General features: G+C 42.8%; 1 protein-coding gene across 1 annotated transcript in view; it reads right to left on the bottom strand.

Annotated features, from left to right (window-relative positions):
* Nucleotides 1-294: 294 nt before the first annotated feature.
* BACH2 (BTB domain and CNC homolog 2) overlaps nt 295-23,121 on the bottom strand; it is a 133,649-nt gene continuing 110,822 nt past the window's right edge. Inside the window, exons 4-6 of the mRNA XM_065401823.1 lie at nt 18,138-19,682; nt 4,232-4,438; nt 295-774 (exon numbers count right to left, since the gene is read on the bottom strand). Of these exons, the coding sequence (XP_065257895.1) occupies nt 295-774; nt 4,232-4,438; nt 18,138-19,682 (2,232 nt within the window). The remainder of the gene's footprint in view (nt 775-4,231; nt 4,439-18,137; nt 19,683-23,121) is intronic.

Raw genomic sequence — 23,121 nt, forward strand, 5'->3', positions numbered from 1 at the left:
ACTGAGAAAAAAGCTGCAGTTGGGTCCTCAGAGGTGTTATGTCCATCCCTGTTAAGATTGAAATTAACATATAAAAACAGACAGTGTTGCCACTGTTTAATTCCCTGCCTGAGCAAGGGATAGCACCATTGTGAAGATAACTCCTGCTTGTAGAGAGGAGGGAATACTTAAAAACAGTATTGCTGCTAAGACCACTGTAGTGTGCACCAAATACGTTCTTCTAGACAACAAATGAATACTGCCACTGGCTGACTGAAGAACACCTGACCAGGTGTAATGTAAGGTTACAAGTCACTAGGTGTAATCTTTCCTAGGCTGCTCATCTGTTGTACATTTATCAGTCATTTCCTGACAGAAGTCTACTGTCACTGTTTGGCTACTCTGTTCTAGAGGGAGCTCTCTTTCTGAGTAAGTACCTTGGGCAACTCCATCAAGCCCTCTTCCGGCTGTACAATTTTCGGAGACGTTGTTAGGTAGCCAGTGAGCTCCTAGTTGCACAGAGTCTTGCTCTGAGCAGCACTGCATGCCTTCCCCAACACACTGGGATGTCACTAGGTTTTGCTCTACTCCAGCTGGTGAAGGGTTGATATTGGTGGCTGTTGGTAGATCCATAGGCCTGAGAACAGGGCAATATCGGTGCAGGGCTTGGATCTGTTCAGGGCTCTGCATATCCCTACACACTTCTTGGGAAAGACATGAGAAGTTATCTAACAATTCTCCCATGCATGCTTTCAGCTGGTTCCTTTCAGACAGTAATTTCTCTTTCTCACACACCTGAAAAAGAAAGAAGGCATCTTAGCTTCATAAAAGGCCACTTACTGCAGTGAAGGCTCTATTCCAGTTTTACATGTTGCTTTATCCACTCTGTAAAATTACAGACAACATTCTGATTTTGTATGGCACAGGATAAGTCACAGATACATGCAATACTTCGTCCTCCACCTGCTCTGCATGGACTTGTTGCTTGCATGCTACTATCTGCAAGATGTTTGGTTTGAAGAGAATAAAGCCGCTAATTCTTGGAAGGCTGTTTTCCTCAATCAGACTATGGTCACGTGACACACACTTTTGGAACAGAACTATTTTCTATGAGAGAAATCCACTATCTGCATAAAGCCAGAGAAATTGGGTTCTAAGCAGATAGAGTGAGAAAGGGTTGGGGAAGTAAAATTCACCCTAAAACCCAAGATCAGTCCATGGGACAACTGTGCATTCCCTCTGTGGTTTACATTCCAGCCTACCAATAACTACAGCCCTTCTGCACCAGTTGGACGGGTTGTTGGGACCACAGGCTCTAATGTAAAAGTGATCCCCTGGTCCCTGCCAGAGCCTGCTCCTTTTGTGGCCTTCTGTTCCCGCCTGTGTGCAGCTAGCATGTGTGACTCCCATGGAAAATGTAGCAAACGGGGGTACCCTGTGCTCTCTCAGGCAAATCTTTTAAGTGAGCCTCATGTGATGCAGAAGGTCTCACGCTGCCCTCATGCACCACAAGTGAATTTCATTATGCGTGAATTAGATTAGCAATTCTTCTACATTAGCCATTAGGAACTAGTGAACTGTGGTCACACTTGACCTCTGCATTATTTACCTAAGATCCCTCCACTTAGGATCTTATATTGGCACCCATCACTATCATACTAGAATGTGTCCCACAAGTAAACACACCAGTGAGATCTCTCTCCTTTCCATGCCGGCAAGGACAGGCTTACAGGTTTGCTTTGTTTTTTTTTTAATTAACATAGAAAAATATTAAGGTGTAAACAAGAATAAAGATAGTTGGGTTTAAGGTGACCAGATAGAAAGTGTGAAAAATCGGGACAGGGGGTGGGAGGTAATAGGCACCTACATAAGAAAAAGCCCCAAATATTGGGACTGTCCCTATAAATTTGGGACATCTGGTCACCCTAGTTGGGTTTCATAATTTGCTCTGAGTGCAGCAAAGTTAATGGTCATTGTTCTTTTGTTTGGCAGCGAGTTCTAGAGGCTCAGGTGAAAGCTGTCTCCTGTCCTCAAGTCTCTTCTCATTAGACAACAGTTTCATTATTCCAGTGGAACAAAGCTCTTCTGGGTGGCTGTAGCTAGGACTAGAGAGACAGTCTCAAGTAGCCAGGACCAGTTTCATGCAGAGCTATGAAAATCAGGACAAAGGCCTGGGACTGAACTCTGTTCAATGGAGAGAGTGGTGAATCAGGGTGATACATTTTTGACAATTGGTAAGGCTGAGTAGATAGACTGAGTGTGCAGGCACATAGATGCACACACACACACGCGCACACACATGCTCTAAAGGAGACCAGAGGATTTATCTAATGAAAAATACTGACAAAAATGCAAAAAGCTGCAAAAATGTAAAGAAAAGGCCTGAAATTACACAAATAAAGAAAAGCAGATTTTCAGGCCAGAAGGGACCATTATGATCATCTAATCTGACTGCCTCCATTAAACAGGGCGTTGAATTTCACCCAGTAATTCATGCTATATATTGAAGATGCTCTTGATCATTTAAAAAAGTGCATGTATGAAAGTTAGCTGCAAGACGAGAATGGGCATCAATGTTATGTCAGCTTCAGACCCATCATCGGAATCATATCGTTTCAATGCAGCCATGAGAATGGGAGAGAGACAAAGAGAACAGTTTACATGAAAAAACACCACCTGCCAAAATATTGATAAATCCACCAAGAAAACATAAAAATAAACAGATGCCCAAGTGCATCTTGAGATGAATAAATTATGTAAGAAAATGTATATTATGTGTGTGCAGACAAGGGAGAATGGATGGATGGGTCTGTGAGAGAAACATGCAATGTCATGAGCAGGGAATAGCATTTCACACATTGCCCATCCTTAGATCACCAGTGTAAAGGAGGTTGCCAAGGTCTGGGAAATAAGGACAATGAAAAAAATTCCATCCTTAATAAAAAATAAAGCACTCCAGGTGGTATTATATACATGAAGAAATGGGGACTTACTGGTCACCCGGGGGTACATAGTGTGACAAATTAATTTCAGATAAAGACCTTGAGCCTTTAAGTCAATGGGAGTTTTGCTATTGGTTTTCTTATGCAAAAATTAGTATGTGATCCTGAAATTGATTGCTGTCTTACAATGAGTGAGTATATGCAAAAGGGCAGAGTTAAGGTTGCACGAGCTACCTTAATTTTGGCATTTCCTAACTTTTGTGCTTCATTTAGTTCTTTTAATGTATTCTGTATTGCAAAAAATGTCATGGAATGTATTATGGAAAAAGGTAGCAGTGTTAGAACAGAGGATGTTTTCTAAAGTCATCTTTCAGGCCAGTGTTATTGCGACCAAAAGACGAGGCTTTCTGATCAGGTCATAGCCATGAAATGAAACTGGCAGTGAGTTTGGGACTATATTACTTTGGTTTCAGAGATTTTCTAGTGTTATTGCTGGGTAGCTCTCATTTCTTTGGATATTTAGATTCCTTGTCTCAAGGCTTTTTCAGTTTCTTTGCTATATTTTCAAGCTACTTGCTAAGTTAAGAAGTTGAAAATAACTTGTGGTGAGCTGAAACATTCAGGAAAAAAATAAGAACAACCCTGCACTAAACGCAAGAAAATAATCTCAACATGGAGATTATTCCATACACTTGAGTGCTCCACTCCATCATAGTAATAATAATCATGGTCTACAAACACTGCATGTTTGAAGTATTTTAAAGACATCATCTTGTTACTCTCCACAGCACTTGTGTGAGGATGTTAAAATTATAATTTCACAAATAGAAAAATTGAGGCAGAAAGATTAAGTGACTTGTACAAGGCCATAGAGAGGGTTGGTTTGAGGCAGTGAGCCTCTGGTATTTCGGATTTCCAGTCCAGTGCTTGACACTCTAAATCAAGTATCACTGAAAAATTAATTTGTGTACTGAAATTAAATAAAATTAAGAACATATTCCCTCCCTCCCATTATGCACTGCATTCCCTTGAGATTATCATAAAGTATTTTGATTGACATAACTACTGACATATACACCAAAGCGTGAATCTGGGTGAAGTGTAATTGCTTTGATTCAAAACCAAAACAACAACAAAAAACCCCACTCAGCTATCTGCCTTTGTGAAATAAAAGTAAATTGGTTATTGAGATTTACCTCACTGAACTTAAATTAACTAAAAACTGCACTGGAATTGTTTTGAATATTTGTCCATCATTTAACCGATAGCCCCATTATCAGATTTAATTGAGGCTACAGCAAGTAACTCACCAATTTGCGGATTTCACATTCTAAGTTCTGAATACAGTCCAGTTTTCTTTTGCGGCAGCGCTGAGCTGCAATCCGGTTCTTACTGCGCCGGCGAACATCATGGATGAACTCTAACTGTTCTGAGGTTAACTTGTGCATCTTTATCATCATCTGGAAATCATTCCGTGGAAGATCTGTGATTTGATCTACAGGAAAAGGAAGCTTCACCTAAAACAAAAAGAACAAAACAACAACCAATAAAGTTACAATTTGCTTGGTTAATGCAGTAGGAACAAAGCTGTAAAAGTCACTTAATTGTTTTTCCCCAAACAAATAGAGCAGCAAAAGTTTCATAATCTCTTTGGTAACAAACAACACCACATCAAAGCCAACCAACCAACCAACCCACCCATCCACCAAAGCTTATTGCTACCATGTGATTGATTTTGTGGGGGAAATAAATTCTTTGGGCCAGATTCTCAACTGTTGTAAACCCACGCAGTTCCACTGAAATCAACAATGCTTTTCTGATTTATACCTGCTAAAAATCTGGCCCTATGAAACTAGTACTTCAAAGGAATTCTCATAGAATCTCTTACACAAACATGGAGCCTAATCCTCTCAGTGGCAAACGTGTTATGGGAGCAGTTAATTGCTACTGATTTCAACGGCGGTAGAGGATGCCAAACTCCTCACAGGATTAAGTCCAATTTTGCAGTGGGAGTTTTATCTGCAAATGAACGGTGGGACTAAATCCCAGATTAGCTGCCATGTTAAAAATGCAATCTGAAAACATCAATGTGATTACCAGTTATATATAACAACACCTAGGATTGGTTTTACAAGCAGTCCAAATTAACAGTGCACCATGTCACTTGGAAGGGTCAGAGTAACTGAAAACAACAATCCTTATTCTTTCTTTACTAAAATATGTAAAAAAAAAAAAAAAGACTTTTACTAAAATTCCATTAAAAAAAAATTTATAAGACAAAGTCACATTTACTAGAAAAAATCTAAAACCTCAGTTATTGAAATCGAAACATTTGTTCTAAGTTCTTGTATTCCTGCTCTGATGCCATCGCTGAATGCAAACACATCAGTCATCTCTTTTGATTTCCAAAATTCTAACCCTTTCTCGCTGAATATGCATTTAAAACAAACAAACGAACAAACAAGACAGGGGATGGATCACTTGATGGCTACCTGTTCTGTTCATTCCCTCTGAAGAACCTGGCATTGGCCACTGTCGGAAGACAGGATACTGTGCTAGATGGACTTTGGTCTGACCCAGTATGGCCGTTCTTATGTTCTAATGGAAGTTAAAGCTGTAAACACAGTCTTTGAGACAGATAATATGTCTGTGAAAATGGAAACGTTGCTGGATGGATTGAAACAAAAGCAATTTCTGGCATAAAAACTGTGTTTCACATATTTTGTGAGCAAATGAGAGTTGTGTGCAAAAAGGCCAAATTACTGTAAATTGGAGCCTTACTTTCCTTTTAGTGAGACAAGGTTATTGGACCAACTTCTGTTGGTGAGAAAGACAAGCTTTCAAGCTACACATATCAGGACCTGAAGAAGAGCTCTGTGTTAGCTCAAAAGCTTCTCTCTCTCACCAACAGAAGTTGGTCCAGTCCAAGATATTACCTCACCCACCTTCTCTCTCTAATATCCTGGGACCTACACAGCTATGCTGTCTTTTTCATGTCATATCTACATTGACCAAAAGAGGGCAGTAAACATTTAAGTTTTACTGTGATTATGCAGTTCAACTCCTATTTAAAGAAGTAGAATATACAGTACTTAATAATTGGCTACCAGAGAAATTACATTTAATTTCTCTAGCCAACCAAAAGATTCTGATGAAAAGGCTCCTCTGATATTCAAACATGCAATTACCACCGTCAACCAGTGCCCTTCAAGTATGTGGCGATAAAGAGATTAAGTGCACAGATAACTCTAAAATGAAAACACCTTTTTCCAGTTTGTTTACATCCAATAGTTTGCTAAGGAGACACACATAACAAAACACACTTTGACATTCATGATAATTTAATCTCTTCATGTCGGCAAACATGCCAGCAATTTCCCCACTTCTTTATTGTTGGCTTGCATTTCCATGCACTCTAATGTCATTGCTCCATTTTTCTCCAAGCCCCAGCCACGTGAAACTTGGTACAAGCACCTACTGTATCCTTTCACACAGTTTTCATGCAATGAACTTTGCCCCGTCTCTGTGAAACTGGCTCAGAGACTGCCTAATATTATAACACATCACACTGCAGATCAGTTTAATGGAAGACGAAATAACAAACAGGTGCTGCCAGGGAAAACAATACTTAGCTTATATACACAGAGATTGACCTTAGACATGGTGATGTGGACTACCTTGTTTGCAGACTACTACCTACTGATATGAAGAACGTTTGATTTCCTTTTCATACCCTTTGGACAGTAAACATAAATGTAGTGTCATATGGTTTGCTCTTAAGCCAGTGCCTGAAAAAAATTGTCTGTGGATTCCTTTGGAAGACACCCCAGTTTAACCCGGAAAAATAAGGCTTTTACGTTCAAGTTTTGAACCAAGAGTGAAAGCAAGTTTTAATTGTTTTGCTCAAAAAGTTGTTTATGTGCAGACAGGAAATTTGCCTGCATTTCATGTCACAGGGAAAAGTTCATGTGGCAATACACTGGAATCCACTTGTAAATGCCAGGGAGAAGCAGGGCAAGGAGATAGGAAAATAAATAGAAACAGATTCAGAAACGACATGGGTTGAATGTGCAAACTTGGATGTACTGGGCCCAATTCTGCTCTCCGTCAGGAAAAGTAGAGTGACTCCATTGACTTCAATGTGCAGAGTTACATGAGATTAAAAAAGTAAAAGGAAGACAGCGGTAGAACACCAATCTCAGCCTCTTTCACTTTACACATTATTTTCAATGTAATGCCACTTTCTTCACCTTTAAATAGTGAAACTATTTCTCAGCTAAAAAAAGGCTTCTGTGGAGTGGCTGCTGTGAGTAACTATTCTATAGTATAGTTATACGAAGCTAGCGATATTTTAGGCTGATTGTGGGCCAGATTCTTGACTGATATAAATTGCAACGGAGCCATGTGGATTCCCACAAGTTGAGGATCTGGTCGTGTCTCTAGCAATCTCTCAAAGGTGAGTAGCCTGCTGTATAAAACTAAACAAAGAGCTACTTCTGAAAGAAAAAAGAAACTTTTCTGAACTCGGCCTTTCAGAGATTAAGGAATTTTCTAGAACCAGTTTGGGATATTTCAAGTCAGAAACATCCACAGAAGCCACATTATTTCAGTGAGTTATTACAGAAGAAAGCAACAGAGGGTCCTGTGGCACCTTTAAGACTAACAGAAGTATTGGGAGCATAAGCTTTCGTGGGTATTGGGAGACTTGCATCTGAAGAAGTGAGGTTCTTACCCACGAAAGCTTATGGGTAAGAACCTCACTTATGCTCCCAATACTTCTGTTAGTCTTAAAGGTGCCACAGGACCCTCTGTTGCTTTTTACAGATTCAGACTAACACGGCTACCCCTCTGATACTTGATTACAGAAGAAGGTATACACCTAGAGAAGGGAGCTATCTAAGTATCTAACTATCTATACAATTACTTCTGCTGGATTTTTACATCACAGCAGAGGCCCTGTTCTTCACCAAAGATACCTCATAAATACCGCAGCCTACATCACTAAACATGCCAACCCATTCTGCTATTGTTGCAATTAATATCTCCCCTAAATTATGGATGATACATTCAAAGGAAAGATGGCCAAACAACGCTTGTGAAAACTAAAATCTGCCTATGATTTTGGGGACTTTTTCTTCATCAGTACCATGAGGATGCCAGTGTAAATGTCATTACATCGAATGGCTAAGCAATTTAGTAGTGACCTAGATAGACAGGGACAGCCATTGACTCAGCAAGTGAAAGGCGCATACATAACCAATTAATTCTTTCAAGCTTCACTAGCTAATGCCAGCTTGGACAGTGTGCTATTTACTACTGCACTGCTCATGTACTGTACTGATCGCTGCTTTTCTTCTGAATAAAGGGACAGAATCGGCCCAGTACAATCCACATGAGAGATGTGACCATCAGGTGACTGGAATTTTTCCTATCTAGTGAGTATCTTTAGCTTTTCACTTTTTATTTCTAATTGAATTTCCATAGCATCTTACTTGGGCTGCCAAATCTCTAACAAAATACCAGCAAGGTGGCTGAACCTCCTTGACCCTAGCAGCAACATTAAAACAAGTGAAGGAGCCCACAGGGAAGGGTGTGTAATAAAGCAGGGACCCCTAGACATTGACAGCATCTTTAAACACAGATCCAAAAAATCTTGCTCTTTTGGCATTTGCTTTGTTTGCACAACAACGTAAAAACTGCTAGCGCATTCTTTTACACTGAAAGTGGCAGCCTAGTGACAGCCTGTGGTACTTAAACAGCTTGGCCCTGACACAGCTTGCAGCTCCTGGTGAGTACATCTAAAATATGGATTGTATTCTAGGAGTGACTTTTTGTGGGGAGTGAGAATTGTTTGTTATATTCTGAGGATACAATCACTGCTGTTATTTCTGATACTGTTTTCCTAAAATGCATTTAAAGGGGGAATTCTCAAAAGCGCTCTACATTGGCCCAACTTGACTGCCATTGAAGTCATAGTGCTGACTCCCAACGGGAGCAGCGTCAGGCCAACAATGGGGCTTTTGAAAACCCCGCTCCCCCTGCACAAACACTGATATATTTATTTTTGTACACTGTGGTGAAAGCTTACAGAAATTGCTTTTTCTGACCACAATCTCCTCTCCTTACCCAGTGGAAAACCCATGAGAGGCCGAAGTCTAAAGAACAAACAAAGAACAAAAACCTTCTCTACAAGGGGCCTTCTAGCCTATGGCAAACAAACCTAACAAGATGAAAACCAAGACATATGTGGGATAATCACACATAACAGAGTTTTGGAAGGGGAAGTCTAAGGACTGCTCACTCTGTCTTGCCCTTTCAATATACTCTTTTCTCTTTTTTCTCCACCAGCCACAGTCCTTCTCCCACCTAGATCCTGCCAGTCACTGTATCACCCATCCACAGTCTTCTACAGACAACAGTTTTCACTCTGGTCTGCCACTCCTCCCACCCTCTGCAGCCACAGTTTTTCCACCATTCATTATGTGGATGCTACTTCAGTGGGCCAATGAAGCTGATCAGCTCCTAGTCAGCACTGTGGCTAAGGACATGTGACCATCAGACTGGATACAAGGGTGACAACTCTCCGGAAATCACAGATTACTATTGCATTTATTAATAGGGACCCAGTACCGGGTTGTCTGGGCTGACTTTACATGGCACAGACTGGAATTCATTAACACTTCCAAACATAGGGAGCAAATATATTTCTTCCCTCTCAAACTGCTGATCCCCTTAAAACTTTAATATTTAGTTTTTGGTCACCAGATGAGCAGAGAACTGTTCCATCTGTCACTTGACATGAAGGCGTCTGGACTCTCATTGAAGATAGTTTGTCTTTAACATCCTCAATTGTACCAGCACTGCTTTTGTGAAAATTTCCTTTGAAAAGTGAGTCCCTAAATCCAAGTGGGAAATTCTTAAATACAAATGATAGACATATTGAATGTGATTCCTTAGATATTAATAGTTCTTGGAAAACTCAGCCTCCTAACTCCTTCTGCCCTTGTTTATTCTTTTCAGGGAAACTGCAGCTAAGTGACCTGAGTTTAGATTTTATTTTTACCTAACGCAGAAGAATCTGATGCAACAAATACATAGATTTCATTACAAATGATGTTTACAGGCAGGTTGCACCCGGATTGTTTTATAGCAGCAAAAGGATATTTAGGAATATACATTTTAAGAAAACAAAGTATCATTGGGGAGAACGTTTCTGTTCTGGACGGTCTTATTTTTTTTTGCTGTTTTAAGCAAGACTGTTGGAAATTGGTCGTGAAGCAAAAACAGCTGTATTCTTGTCAGTGATATTACATTCCAATAATTGACTTTAAATACTCTCCAGAGGCTGAGAGGAATGAGTGAAGAGAAGGATTTGTATGAAATTGGCCATTACATTAAACAATATGCCAATTCCATAAAATCACAGCAGCTCAAAGGATTCTGGTGCGGATAGTCTTTCCTTTCTGCTCCTATAACTGTACTGCATTGTAACAGGGATATTTCTGCTTGCACCTATTTTATCTATCAAAGGTAATTGAAGACAAAAACATCAGTAATCCCATCTTTCCAAAGGAAGAGACATACAACACAGAGGCATTCCCCTCCCACCACCACCAAATATTTTCTGAATTAACTGATTTGAGTACATGTGCTTCTGCATGGCCCACATTCCCCAAGAGATCAAAGTCACCGAAGTCTGGGCACTGATGACACGTTGGGACCCAAATCAAGAATGACAGGTCTAAAATCCAAGTGACATTAGATCTTTGATAACTGAGGGTCAGAGTCCATCAGCCATACATACAAATTGCAATCAATGGGAATACACAAGGAGCAAGGTACTGCTCAGTGTGAGTGGGGAGGCAGAATATAGCCCCTTAGGTACTAGGGATTAATTATACTCACTCAACTATTTCATCAGCTACACTTTAAAATACAAACAAACAACCCATGAATAATTTCATCTTATGCTGCATGGAGACTGAGGAACTAGAGACCAGTCTGCAAAGTAATAAAGATGGCAAGAGGCAAAAATCACATTTTCAAGGTTGGAGAAAGCTCCAATGAAAAGTCTATAAAGAGGCAGCTGACAGCAGTGGTTACATTTTCAGAACATTACATGTGCTGCCCACTGATCTGATTGGCAGCAGAGTTGCTAAAACTAGGCATAATGATTTGAAAATGCACCCTACACCCCCAGGTATTTTACATTGTTTGATGGCTTTACCAGAAGCTAATTTCCAGGGACATGGATATTATAGAGTTTCTTGAGATGTCTATATGATAAGACACTTCTTAAATGAGATTGCATTGTATTTCTATCAGCTGTTCTATTGGAATAGCCTTCTCAAATTCTCTTTTCAATCAAAGATCTGAACTGGGACTTAGTGCTCACACAATCTAATTTCCCGTTACCTTGGATTGTTTATCTGGGTTCAGAGATCAATACCACCTCATGGAGTATTAATTTACTCCCACTAACAATACTTTTCATCAATATATCTCAAAGTGTCCTGCAAAAGTGGACAAGCACTATCATAATTCCTGTCTTGTACATGAGGCACAGAGAATTGACTTGCCCAGTATTACATAGAAAGTCAATGGCAGAATCAGAAATAGAAGCCAAGCATCTTAATGCCCAGCCCTGTGCTCAGTCCACTAGACCACAACTTGCAGCCAGGGGCATTCTGAAGCCAGCTTCAATACCCCATCTGTCTGTTTCTCTCATTAATGTCTTCCTCCTTTTGTCCTCGCCACCCCGTATGCAAACAAAGCTCTCTCTGAGACGATCCACAAGGCCCCCCCATCCTCCTCATTCAACTCCTTCAGACTCACTTCTGCTGCAGCATCCACACACAGCCAAAGACAGCTAATTAGTCATTTAAAACAATAACAAAAATCCCAACCTCCCATTCTCTTTACTACACCATGCTATGCATTTGCCTTCACTGAGTAACGGAATGATTTTGTGCTATCACTGTCTTCTCTCCTCCACTCTCTCCCTGCTGTCTTGTTCCCCCTTGTAAATGTGACATCTAATATAGGGCAATAATATTGTGACATGGCCATTCAGGGGCAAGAGGCCTCACCCACTCCTACGTGGCTGCTTTAGGACCTGGATCTCGGATCTGGGTCCAGTTCAATGCTCTGGATATCCCATCCCCCAGGAAGCAAAGGGGCAAGAGGAGGTGGAACACTATCTCCCCTTTCCCCCCTCTCCCCACCCCCCGCTCCCATCACAGACCTAGGAAGAAAGATGCACACTTTCAAAACTACTTCACTGCCACAAATGGTGACTCCAAGTCACGATGCCTCCTGGGCCTGTTGAGCTGCACACCACCCTTTATTTAGAGCCAAGCATAAAACAACCCCCTCCAATCTCCTCCATGTAACGGTTACGGCTTGCTGTTTTGGGAGGCACCAGTTGTGAACTGAGTGAGTGACGAACAGAAGAGAGGCAAACAGAGGGAGTTTGCCTGGGAGTTCACCTGTGGGAAGTTCCCACAGAGTTTTTTTGCCTTTCAGGCTTCTGTGAGCAGTAAATACAACATCTGAAGGGAAGACAATACGGATAGTGAGCGATCAGCTGTTGTGACCTGCACAGGATGTGCCTTGTTTGTCTTTCTTCCAAAGGATAGAAGCGAATTTGTCTGTATGAAGTGCAAGCTGGTCTCCATATTGGAAGAGAAGGTTAAAGGACTAGAGACCCAAGTATCAACCCTGTGTTGCATCAGAGAAAATGAAGACTTTCTGGATAGAAGTCAGCGTCTGGTACTGCAGGTACAGCATGCTGAAGAATCAGAGAGGGCAGTGCAGAACGGGGGAGAAAACTGGCAGCATGTGACCTCCAGAAGAAAAAAGAGGAGAACCCATGTACCCCCACTGCAGATAAAGGTAAGAAACCGTTTTCATGCTCCCTGCACAGGTACAACGGTGGAGAATGGTTTGGAAGAGTCATCTGAGAGAAAGGATCAGAAGGAGACCCCATTGACCGGAAGGCATGGAATGCATTGTCCTAGGGATGGGGGTTCGCTTACCACCACTCCCAAGAGGAGGAGACAGGTGGTGGTGGTCAGGGACTCCCTCCTAAGGGGGACGGAGTCATCCATCTGCCGTCCAGACTGGGAAACTCGAGAAGTGTGCTGCTTGCCTGGAGCAAGAATTCGGGATGTGACGGAGAGTCTGCTGAGACTGATCAAGCCCTCGGACCGCTACCCCTTTCTACTTCTCCACATGGACACCAATGATACTGCCTTGAGCGGGTTACTGCAGACTACGTGGATCTGGGAAGAAGGATGAAGGAGTTTGAGGCGCAAGTCGTGTTCTCGTCCATCCTCCCTGTTGAAGGAAAAGGCCCAGGTAGGGACCATCGAATTATGGAAGTAAATGCTTGGTTGCGCAGGTGGTGTCGGAGAGAGGGTTTTGGATTCTTTGACCATGGGATGTTGTTCCAGGAAGGATTGCTAGGAAGAGATGGGACCCACCTAATAAAGAGAGGGAAGAGCATCTTCACAGGTAGGCTTGCTAACCTAGTGAGGAGGGCTTTAAACTAGGTTCATCAGGGAATGGAGACCTAAGCCCTGAGGTAAGTGGGGAAGTGGGATACGGGGAGGAAACACAAGGAGGATGGTGCAACAGGGGAGGCCTCCTGATTCATATTGAGAAAGTAGGGCAATCGGCTAGTTATCTTAGATGCCTGTATACGAACGCAAGAAGCCTGGGAAACAAGCAGGAAAAATTGGAAGTCCTGGCACAGTCAAGGAACTATGTGATTGGAATAACAGAGACTTGGTGGGGTAACTCACATGACTGGAGCACTGTCATGGATGGGTATAAAGTGTTCAGGAAGGACAGGTGGGGGAGAAAAGGTGGAGGAGTTGCACTGTATGTAAGAGAGCAGTATGTTTGCTCAGAACTCCAGTATGGAACTGGAGAAAAGCCTGTTGAGAGTCTTTGGGTTAAGTTTAGAGGTGAGAGCAACAAGGGTGATGTCGTGGTGGGCATCTGCTATAGACCACCAGACCAGGAGGATGAGGTAGACAAGGCTTTATTTGGACAACTAACAGAAGTTTCTAGATCACAGGCCCTGGTTCTCATCAGGGATTTCAATCACTCTGACATCAGCTGGGAGAGCAATACAACAGTGCAGAGACAATCCAGGAAGTTTTTGGAGAGTGTTGGGGACAACTTCCTGGTGCAAGTGCTGGAGGAACCAACTAGGGGCCATGTTCACCTTGACCTGTTGCTCACAAACAGGGAAGAATTAATAGAGGAAGTAGAATTGGGTGGCAACCTGGGCAGCAGTGACCATGAGATGGTCGAGATGAGGATCCTGACAAAAGGAAGAAAGGAGAGCAGCAGAATACGGACCCCGAACCTCAGAAAAGCAGACTTTGACTCCCTCAGAGAGCTGATGGGCAGGATCCCCTGGGAGGCTACTATGAGGGGAAAAGGAGTCCAGGAGAGCTGGCTGTATTTTAAAGAAGCTTTATTGAGGGCGCAGGAACAAACCATCCCGATGTGCAGAAAGAATAGTAAATATGGCAGGCAACCCAGCTGGCTTAACAGAGAAATCTTTGGTGGGCTTAAACACAAAAGAGAAGTTTACAAGAAGTGGAAACTTGGACAGATAACTAGGGAGGAATATAAAAAATATTGTTCGAGTATGCAGGAGTGAAATCAGGCAGGCCAAAGCACAATTAGAGTTGCAGCTAGCAAGAGATGTGAAGGGTAACAAGAAGGGTTTCTACAGATATGTTAGCAACAAGAAAAAGGTCAGGGAAAGTGTGGGACCCTTACCGAATGGGGGAGGCAACCCAGTGACAGATAATGTGGAAAAAGCTGAAGTACTCAATACTTTTTTTGCCTTGGTCTTCACAGACAAGGTCAGCTCCCAGACTGCTGCACTGGGCAGCACAGTATGGGGAGGAGGTGAGCAGCCCTCAGTGCTGAAAGAACAGGTTAAGGACTATTTAGAAAAGCTGGACATGCACATATCCATGGGGCTGGATCTAACGCATCCGAGGGTGATGAGGGAGCTGGCTGATGTGATTGCAGAGCCATTGGCCATTATTTTTGAAAAACTTGTGGCGATCGGGGGGAGGTCCCGGATGATCGTAAAAAGGCAAATATAGTGCCCATCTTTAAAAAAGGGAAGAAGGAAAATCCAGGAACTATAGACCGGTCAGTCTCACTTCAGCCCCTGGGAAAATCATGGAGCAGGTCCTCAAGGAATCCATTTTGAAGCACTTGAAGGAGAGGAAGGTGATCAGGAACAGTCAACATGGATTCACCAAGGGCAAGTCATGCCTGACCAACCTGATTGCCTTCTATGAAGAGATAACTGGCTCTGTGGATATGGGAAAAGCGGTGGACGTGATATACCTTGACTTTAGCAAAGACTTTGGATACAGTCTCCCATAGTATTCTTGCCAGCAAGTTAGAGAAGTATGGATTGGATGAATGGACTATAAGGTGGATAGAAAGCGGACTAGATCGTCGGGCTCAACGGGTAGTGATCAACGGCTCAATGTCTAGTTGGCAGCTGGTATCAAGCGGAGTGCCCCAGGGGTCGGTCCTGGGACCAGTTTTGTTCAACATCTTCATTAATGATCTGGATGATGGGGCGGACTGCACCCTCAGCAAGTTTGTGGATGACACTAAGCTGGGCATAGAGGTAGATACACTGGACGGTAGGGATAGGGTCAAGAGTAACCTAGACAAATTGGACGAATGGGCCAAAAGAAATCTGATGAGGTTCAACAAGGACAAGTGCAGAGTCCTGCACTTAAGGATGGAAGAATCCCATGCACTGCTACAGGCTGGGGACCGACTGGCTAAGCGGCAGTTTTGCAGAAAAGGACCTGGGGATTACAGTGGACGAGAAGCTGGATATGAATCAACAGTGCGCCCTTGTAAGCAAGAAGGCTAACGGCATATTGGGCTGCATTAGTAGGAGCATTGCCAGCAGATCGAGGGAAATAATTATTCCCCTCTATTCGGCACTGGTGAGGCCACATCTGGAGTACTGTGTCCTGTTTTGGGCCCCCCACTACAGAAAGGATGTGGACAAATTGGAGAGAGTTCAGCGGAGGGCAACAAAAATGATTAGGGGGCTGGGGCACATGACTTATGAGGAGAAGCTGAGGGAAACAGGCTTATTTAGTTTGCAGAAGAGAAGAGTGAGGGGGTATTTGATAGCAGCCATCAACTACCTGAAAGGGGGTTCCAAAGAGGATGGAGGTAGGCTGTTCTCAGTGGTAGCAGGAGACAGAACAAGGAGCAACGGTCTCAAGTTGCAGTCAGGGAGGTCTAGGTTGGATATTAGGAAACACTATTTCACTAGGAAGGTGGTGAAGCACTGGAATGGGTTACATAGGGAGGTGGTGGAATCTCCATCCTTAGGTTTTTAAGGTCCGACTTGACAAAGCCCTGGCTAGGATGATTTAGTTGGGGTTGATCCTGCTTTGAGCAGGGGATTGGACTAGATGACCTCCTGAGGTCTCTTCCAACCCTAATCTTCTATGATTCTATGAACCACACCTCAGGAAGAAGGCAGGAATAACAATACATAGCAGCAACTGGTAGAAGTGGGGCATAAAATAACGGGGTTTTTTGTGTCCCTCTCTTTCTCTTTTCACCCCTGTGGGCCTGAGTCCAGTCAGTTCTATCCTAGGCTCTCACAACATATGCTAACCCAGGCAATGAACTTACCTGCTTTCCATGCTAGAGCAGCAGGTCTCAAGGCAATGTTTTATTGTTCTGACCCAGGACAGCAGATATGCAGTTCCATATAGAAATTACTCCAGTACACTCGCCTCAATTCCCTAATGGAATTCTGTAAAAACACCCATTCTCTTTTCAGCTCTCAAGCTATGCACTGTACCTTCATTCTCCCAAGCTTATAAATTTACACTGAAATACTCACTCCTAGTTAGTGAACAGCCACCACAGCATTTATACCTGGCCTTTTTGCCTTTGTAAATTACCCTATTTCTTCTCACTGATGGAAGAACATTTGTCAGTGCTGCATGGAAATTCACAGCTTGTTTCTTGGTCCCATACACTTTCCCTGCTTCTCTCAATCGTTTCTGTAAATTCACGGATAACAATCCTCGATGTTTTATGCAACTGTCTGCTAGAGTTCTTCAGTAACGAGGAAAGTGTGGTCCTAGGCAGGAAGTACAATCCAAATAATCAATTTGATGAGAGGCAAAGTTCACTGGTTGCAAATAAAGACAACACATAGGGAGGCTGCACAGTTTAGAGCAGTGGTGGGCAACTGTGGCCTGCGGGGCATGAGACATTTTGCTGACATTGACCATCTGCAGGCACTGCCCCCTGCAACTCCCAGTGGCTGCGGTTCACCATTCCCGACCAATGGAAGCTGCGGGAAGAGGCGGCCAGCACATCGCTGCGGCCTGCTGCTTCCCACAGCTCCCATTGGCCGGGAGCAGCAAATTGTGACCACTGGGAGCTGCGGAGGGCCGTGCCTGCGGACGGTCAATGTTAGCAAAATGTCTCGCGGCCCACAATTAGATTACCCTGATGGGCTGCATGCTGCCCTCGAGCCGCAGTTGGCCCACCACTGGTTTAGAGGATAGGCCATGAGACTGGGAGGAAGCGAACCTGGGTTCTGTTCCTAGCTCTGTCACTGACCAGCTGTGTGACTTTAGGTTAGTTGTTTCCCCTCCCACCCTTTGTCTGTCTCATACAGATTGCAAGTGATTTGGAGCAGGGACTCTGTTTATACAGGGCCGTGCCTACCTCTACAAGGCCATAATCTTGGGCCCTGTAAGTGCTACCATAATATTACACTCTATAAACCAAGCTGGAGGAAACAGTACAGTTTAAGAGTGAAAATATACTTTAATTCCTTACAATAGATATATTTTTGGCTAGGTGCAAGACGGAAAAAGAGAGGTGGGCAGCATTTCTGTGAACATAAATTTACACTCATAATTCAGCTGTTTGCTGCTGCTTGTTTAATATTAAAATTTCAGTAAGTGCCAAGTCTCTAGGAACTCAACACAGCTATTCATAATCTCTCCTCTGTTAACCATGCAGATTCAGCTGACGAGGAGATGAATACATATTACCGTTTGCCTCTGTAAATTAGAAAGTGCTGGGGAAATGCCAAAAGTTATTTAAGAGAATAAAGGACTGATTCAATGGGTCACAATGACTGTTACATGTGTACTTATCTTAATTCCCTACCTCATGTCCTCTGTCTTGCACAGGACATGATTCACTGTCTGCTTCTGAGAACGACCCAGACTCATCACTGGAGTTTGTTCCATAGGATGGCTCACATTTAATCTGGGGTCTGACTTGGTTGTACATTCCATCTCCCATCATGCCTGGCTCCTGATGTTCAGGGGCCAGGAATCGAGCTCCTTGGGAACAGGGGGAAGATGAAAACTCACACAGAGGGAGGCTACAGGGAGAACCAACACTGCCATCCTCTGCATATGAGTAGGAGGAACATGAGCTAGAGGTCCTGGTTCTGGTTTCCAAAGGAGGAGAGCGAGGGCAAACTTTAATTGGCACCGGGCAGCTGGTGTTAGGCCGCATCCTTCCTGGCAAGTGATCAGCTGTCAGTCCACTGTGGGAATAGGTCTGTGAACTAGGAAGGGATTGGCTGCCTCCAGCCCACAGACCCTTTGGCACTGTCTCAGTGAGGTCTTTGTCCAAGTTGCTCACACCAGAATATGAATGCACTGAAGTGTTTACTTGGTCACAAGCATTTGAAGAGAATATAACACTCCTCCTGTCCAGTTCACCTTCCTGTTTACAGAGTGCTTCAAAACCAGGCCCTCTGAGTGGCGATCCCATTGTGAAGTTGGAAGTATCCTTCTGAATGGCATGGGACTGTCCATAATTCCCTGTGAAAGGGCTGTAGTCAGTTTTCTGGTCACCCTGAGTTGTCCCTTTGTCAAGAGGGCATGCTGGACCCCTGGCAAAGTGCTGTTGGGAAGTACTGGGGAAGCCAACCAAATCTACGCTTTTTGTTCTGTTGAAGAAAGACCTTAAGCAGGAAGGAGAGGACACACTTTTAGACCTGTCAACACAAGTGGGACTTGGCTGTTTCCTGTCCATTTCAACATCCCCTTCTTTATCCCTGATGTCAGGTTCATCTCCAGACAGGCAAAGCGTGATGCTTTCTTCATCGTTTTCCTCATTCTGAGGCTCGCTTTTTATCTGCCCCACAGCAAGTCCTGATTTGAGGCCATTTCCAGAACTCTCTTCACTGAATGTGCTTGCAAAACCTGAGGTACTGATGTGTGATGTGTTGTAGACATTCTTGGTACAAGCAAGCTGGTATTTCTTATATCTTGGGTACCGTGTTACTGAGTCTTTGTCCAAACTGTCCTTGCTATCTCTCAGCATGTCAGAGTCAGGCAGCATCCCTTCTTCCTTGTCTGCTCCAGAACTAGTGGATTCAAAGTTAAAGGGTTCCTGATGCATTCTTTCCCTTGGGCAGGATATCTTTGAAGTCTCTGATTCCATAGTTTCCTCCTCTTCTCCATCAGAGTTCTCTTCATCGTGCATTCTCTGACAGGTGGTATCCTTTTTGCATAGGAACAGGCCATCTTCATTGTTCAGCAGCTGAGTCTGAAGGAAACTGAAGCAGGAGTCCTCCAGGTTGTGCATGCGCAGGAATTCAGCACAGTGGATGACCTCCTGGATGTTTTCTCTGCTGAGTAACAGCTTAGCAGTGTAGGCAAACTGTAACAATGGACCAAATCCTCTGGCAGTGACCTGCAAAAACAACAACAACAGGGAAATTGACATCATTACCATCAGTACAGCTATTGTCCCAAGCCTTTCAAGTGTAGTTAGATAACCTGACAGCTCTAATGTCCATAAATAAATACTGTAAAGTACCAGTTAATCTTTTATCAGGTCAGCCATTATGCTACTTCCAATAATTAATGCTGTCTGCTCTGTGTTGCTTTTATACCTCATATTACAGGCTGAACTAAACATTACTTAGGGTACGTCTTCACTACCCGCCGTATCGGCGGGTAGCAATCGATTTATCCGGGATCGATATATCGCGTCTCGTTAAGACGCGATATATCGATCCCCGAACGCGTTCACCGTCGACTCCGGAACTCCACCAGAGCGAGCGGCGGTAGCGCAGTCGACGGGGGAGCCGCGGCTGTCGATCCCGCGCCGTGTGGACCCCAGATAATTCGATCTTAGATACTTCGACTTCAGCTACGCTATTCGCGTAGCTGAAGTTGCGTATCTTAGATCGATCCCCCCCCAGTGTAGACCAGCCCTTAGACTGAGTGACTTAAAGAGCTATGAACAAGGCATTTAAAAGATGTAAAAATATACATTAGCATACACACTATTAATCTGTCAATGAATGAATTCATAGTTCTCCGTTAACATGATGCATTGCAACAAGAAGATACAAATGAAAGTATGATTCTTCTAACCCTGGTGCAGAATGGGTTGGAGGATAAAGGTGTCATTTAATCTGAACAGTGTTTTGGGAGGGAAACATGTATGCTGAATGTTATATGAAAATTCAGATAAGAACTTTTCCCCCTAGTCTGAAAGGCAACCAGGCTAATGTTTCCTCAAATCTATGCTAGTCACCATTTATCTAGTTGCTATTTCACAAATAATGGAAGATTTTGAATTTGTACTGCACATGGGTTCTCCTCAATCAGAGGAATTGCATTATTTCTGGTTTCAGTGAATATGAATTACAGCATGCAGGGAATAGGTTCACATTCATATTCAACTGCTACAACTCACACAGAGCCCTAGCCTGGAACATAATTTTACTCTATTTTTCTTTGGGAATGAATTATAGTTATTTCCTGGATCGTATTATACATATACACCACACACATATTATATATAAGGAATACATACCCTCGCATGTGTACATGCACACCTCCCCGCTCCGCCCCCTCAGATATGTTGTGGTGATATCCATACACAGAGCCATGTGATAAATTGCATATATCATGCACTTTTGACTACTGTACCTCACCTGCATCCTGCCCATTAATCCATTGCAATTGACTTCAACTAAAGGTTTTTCCCATCTGTCCTCCCCCACAAGTTATTCTGGGCTGAAGCGCAGCAAAAGCACTACTCGTTCCTGGAGCAGCAAGAAGTTTAAGATCTGATATGTCCTGACTAATCCAGGACTAGAAATGGAAGCATCTTAATGGAAAAGGGAAATTTCTAGCTTTTTCTGGTCCCCATCCTTTGTATTCTGAAAAGCAGACTCGTGCCAAATTTTCGCTGACAGACCAGTCCAAAGCTGTGGCTCACAGTCAAGGAACAAGATTTCTAAGACAGGAAGGATTGTCCAGTGGTTAGGACACTAAGATGGGACTAAAAAAAAAAACTAGCGTTAAATTCCTTGCAGCACCCAAGTCTTCCTGTATGACACTGGGAAGTCACTTAGCCTCTCTGTACCTTAGGTCCCCATTTGTAAAATAGGGAAGCTGGTTCCTATCACACAGAGGTATTGTGAAGATAAATACATTAAAGATCACGAGGCACTCCGATATGATGATAGCAGGGGACAGATAAGTACCCTAAGATAGGCAGATGGCTTTCCAATGAGTTACACAGCACCTGCTTTACCTGTGCAACGTTCTGATAAATCAGATTTTAAATCTGAAAAGTTAGGATAGTAATCATAGATATGTAGGGCTGAAAGGGACTTTGAGAGATTATCTAGTCCCCTGAGCTGAGGCAGAACCAAGTAAATCTAGATCATCCCTGACTGGTGTTTATCTAACCTCTTCTTAAAAACCTCCAAGGACAGAGATTCCACAACCTCCTTTAGTAACCTGTTCCAGTGTGTAACTATCCTTATGTTAGAAAGTTTTTCCTAACATCTAACCTAAATCTCCCTTGCTGCAGATTAAGCCCCTTACTTCTTGTCCGACCTTCGGTGGACATGGAGAACAGTTGATCACCGTCCTCTTTGTAACAGCCCCTAATATAATTGAAGACTTACCGGGTCCTCTCTCAGTCTTCTTTTCTCAAGACTAAACATGACCAGCTTTTTTTTTTAAAACTTTTCCTCACAGGTTAGGTTTTCTAAACCTTTCATCATTTCTGTTGCTCTCCTTTGGACTCTCTCCAATTTGTCCACATCTTTCCTAAAGTGTGGCACGCAAAATTGGACACAGTACTCCAGTTGAGGCCTGTTAATACACCCCAGAATGATATTAGCCTTTTTCACAACTGCATCATATTGCTGACTCATATTCAATTTGTGATCCACTATAGCCCCCAGATCCTTTACAGTTAGCCAGTTATTCTCCATTTTGTAGTTATACATTTGATTTTGCCTTTCTAAGTGAAGTACTTTGCACTTGTCTTTATTGTATTTAATCTTATTGAATTCAGACCAATTCTCCAATTTGTCAAGATCCTTTCAAATTCTAATCTTCCAAAGTGCTTGCAACCCTTCCCAGCTTCCACAAATGTTATGAGCATACTCTCCATTATCGAAGTCATTAATAAAATATTGAATAGTACTGGACCCAGGATAGACCCCAGCAGCACCCACTAGATACGTCCTCCCAATTTGACTGCGAACCACTGATAACTACTTTTTGAGTAAGATCTTTCAACCAGTTGTGCACTTACTTTAATTCATCTAGACCACATTTTCCTAGTTTGCTTATAAGAATGTCATGTGTGGCTGTGTCAAAAGTCTTACTAAAATCAAGATATATCATGTCTGCTGCTTCCTCCCATGGGAATAATTATGTATGTTTGGAATCGACTCACTCATAATGCTAAAGCCATGAGTGAGTCATGCAGGTCATTCCAAAGAAGTGCTTATAAATCCTTTGCCACACAGCACCATCAGGTACTTTGTACAGGCCACAAATTTTAGAGAAAAAATGAGAGAGAAAACTTTAAAAAGAAACTATTGTAAAGCCAGGCTGTCAAGAGCCCTACTATATAAATCTTGGAAGGAGAGGAAAACAACAGTCTTTTTAGACACTTCTTAAAATTGCTCTCAATAGATTTTCTATGTAAAACAGTACCGCAATAAATGCTATTTTAGGAAACTTCTAACTTGACTGCTTGTATCTTACACAATTCTTGCAACAAAGCCTATACATTCCCCTTTTACAATATGCCTCTGGTGGAAAATTGCCTAGATTTAAGAGTTGGCTATTGAACTGATCTTTGCTCTGTC

The sequence above is a fragment of the Emys orbicularis genome, chromosome 3, assembly GCF_028017835.1.
Source record: "Emys orbicularis isolate rEmyOrb1 chromosome 3, rEmyOrb1.hap1, whole genome shotgun sequence".
NCBI lineage: Eukaryota > Metazoa > Chordata > Testudines > Emydidae > Emys > Emys orbicularis.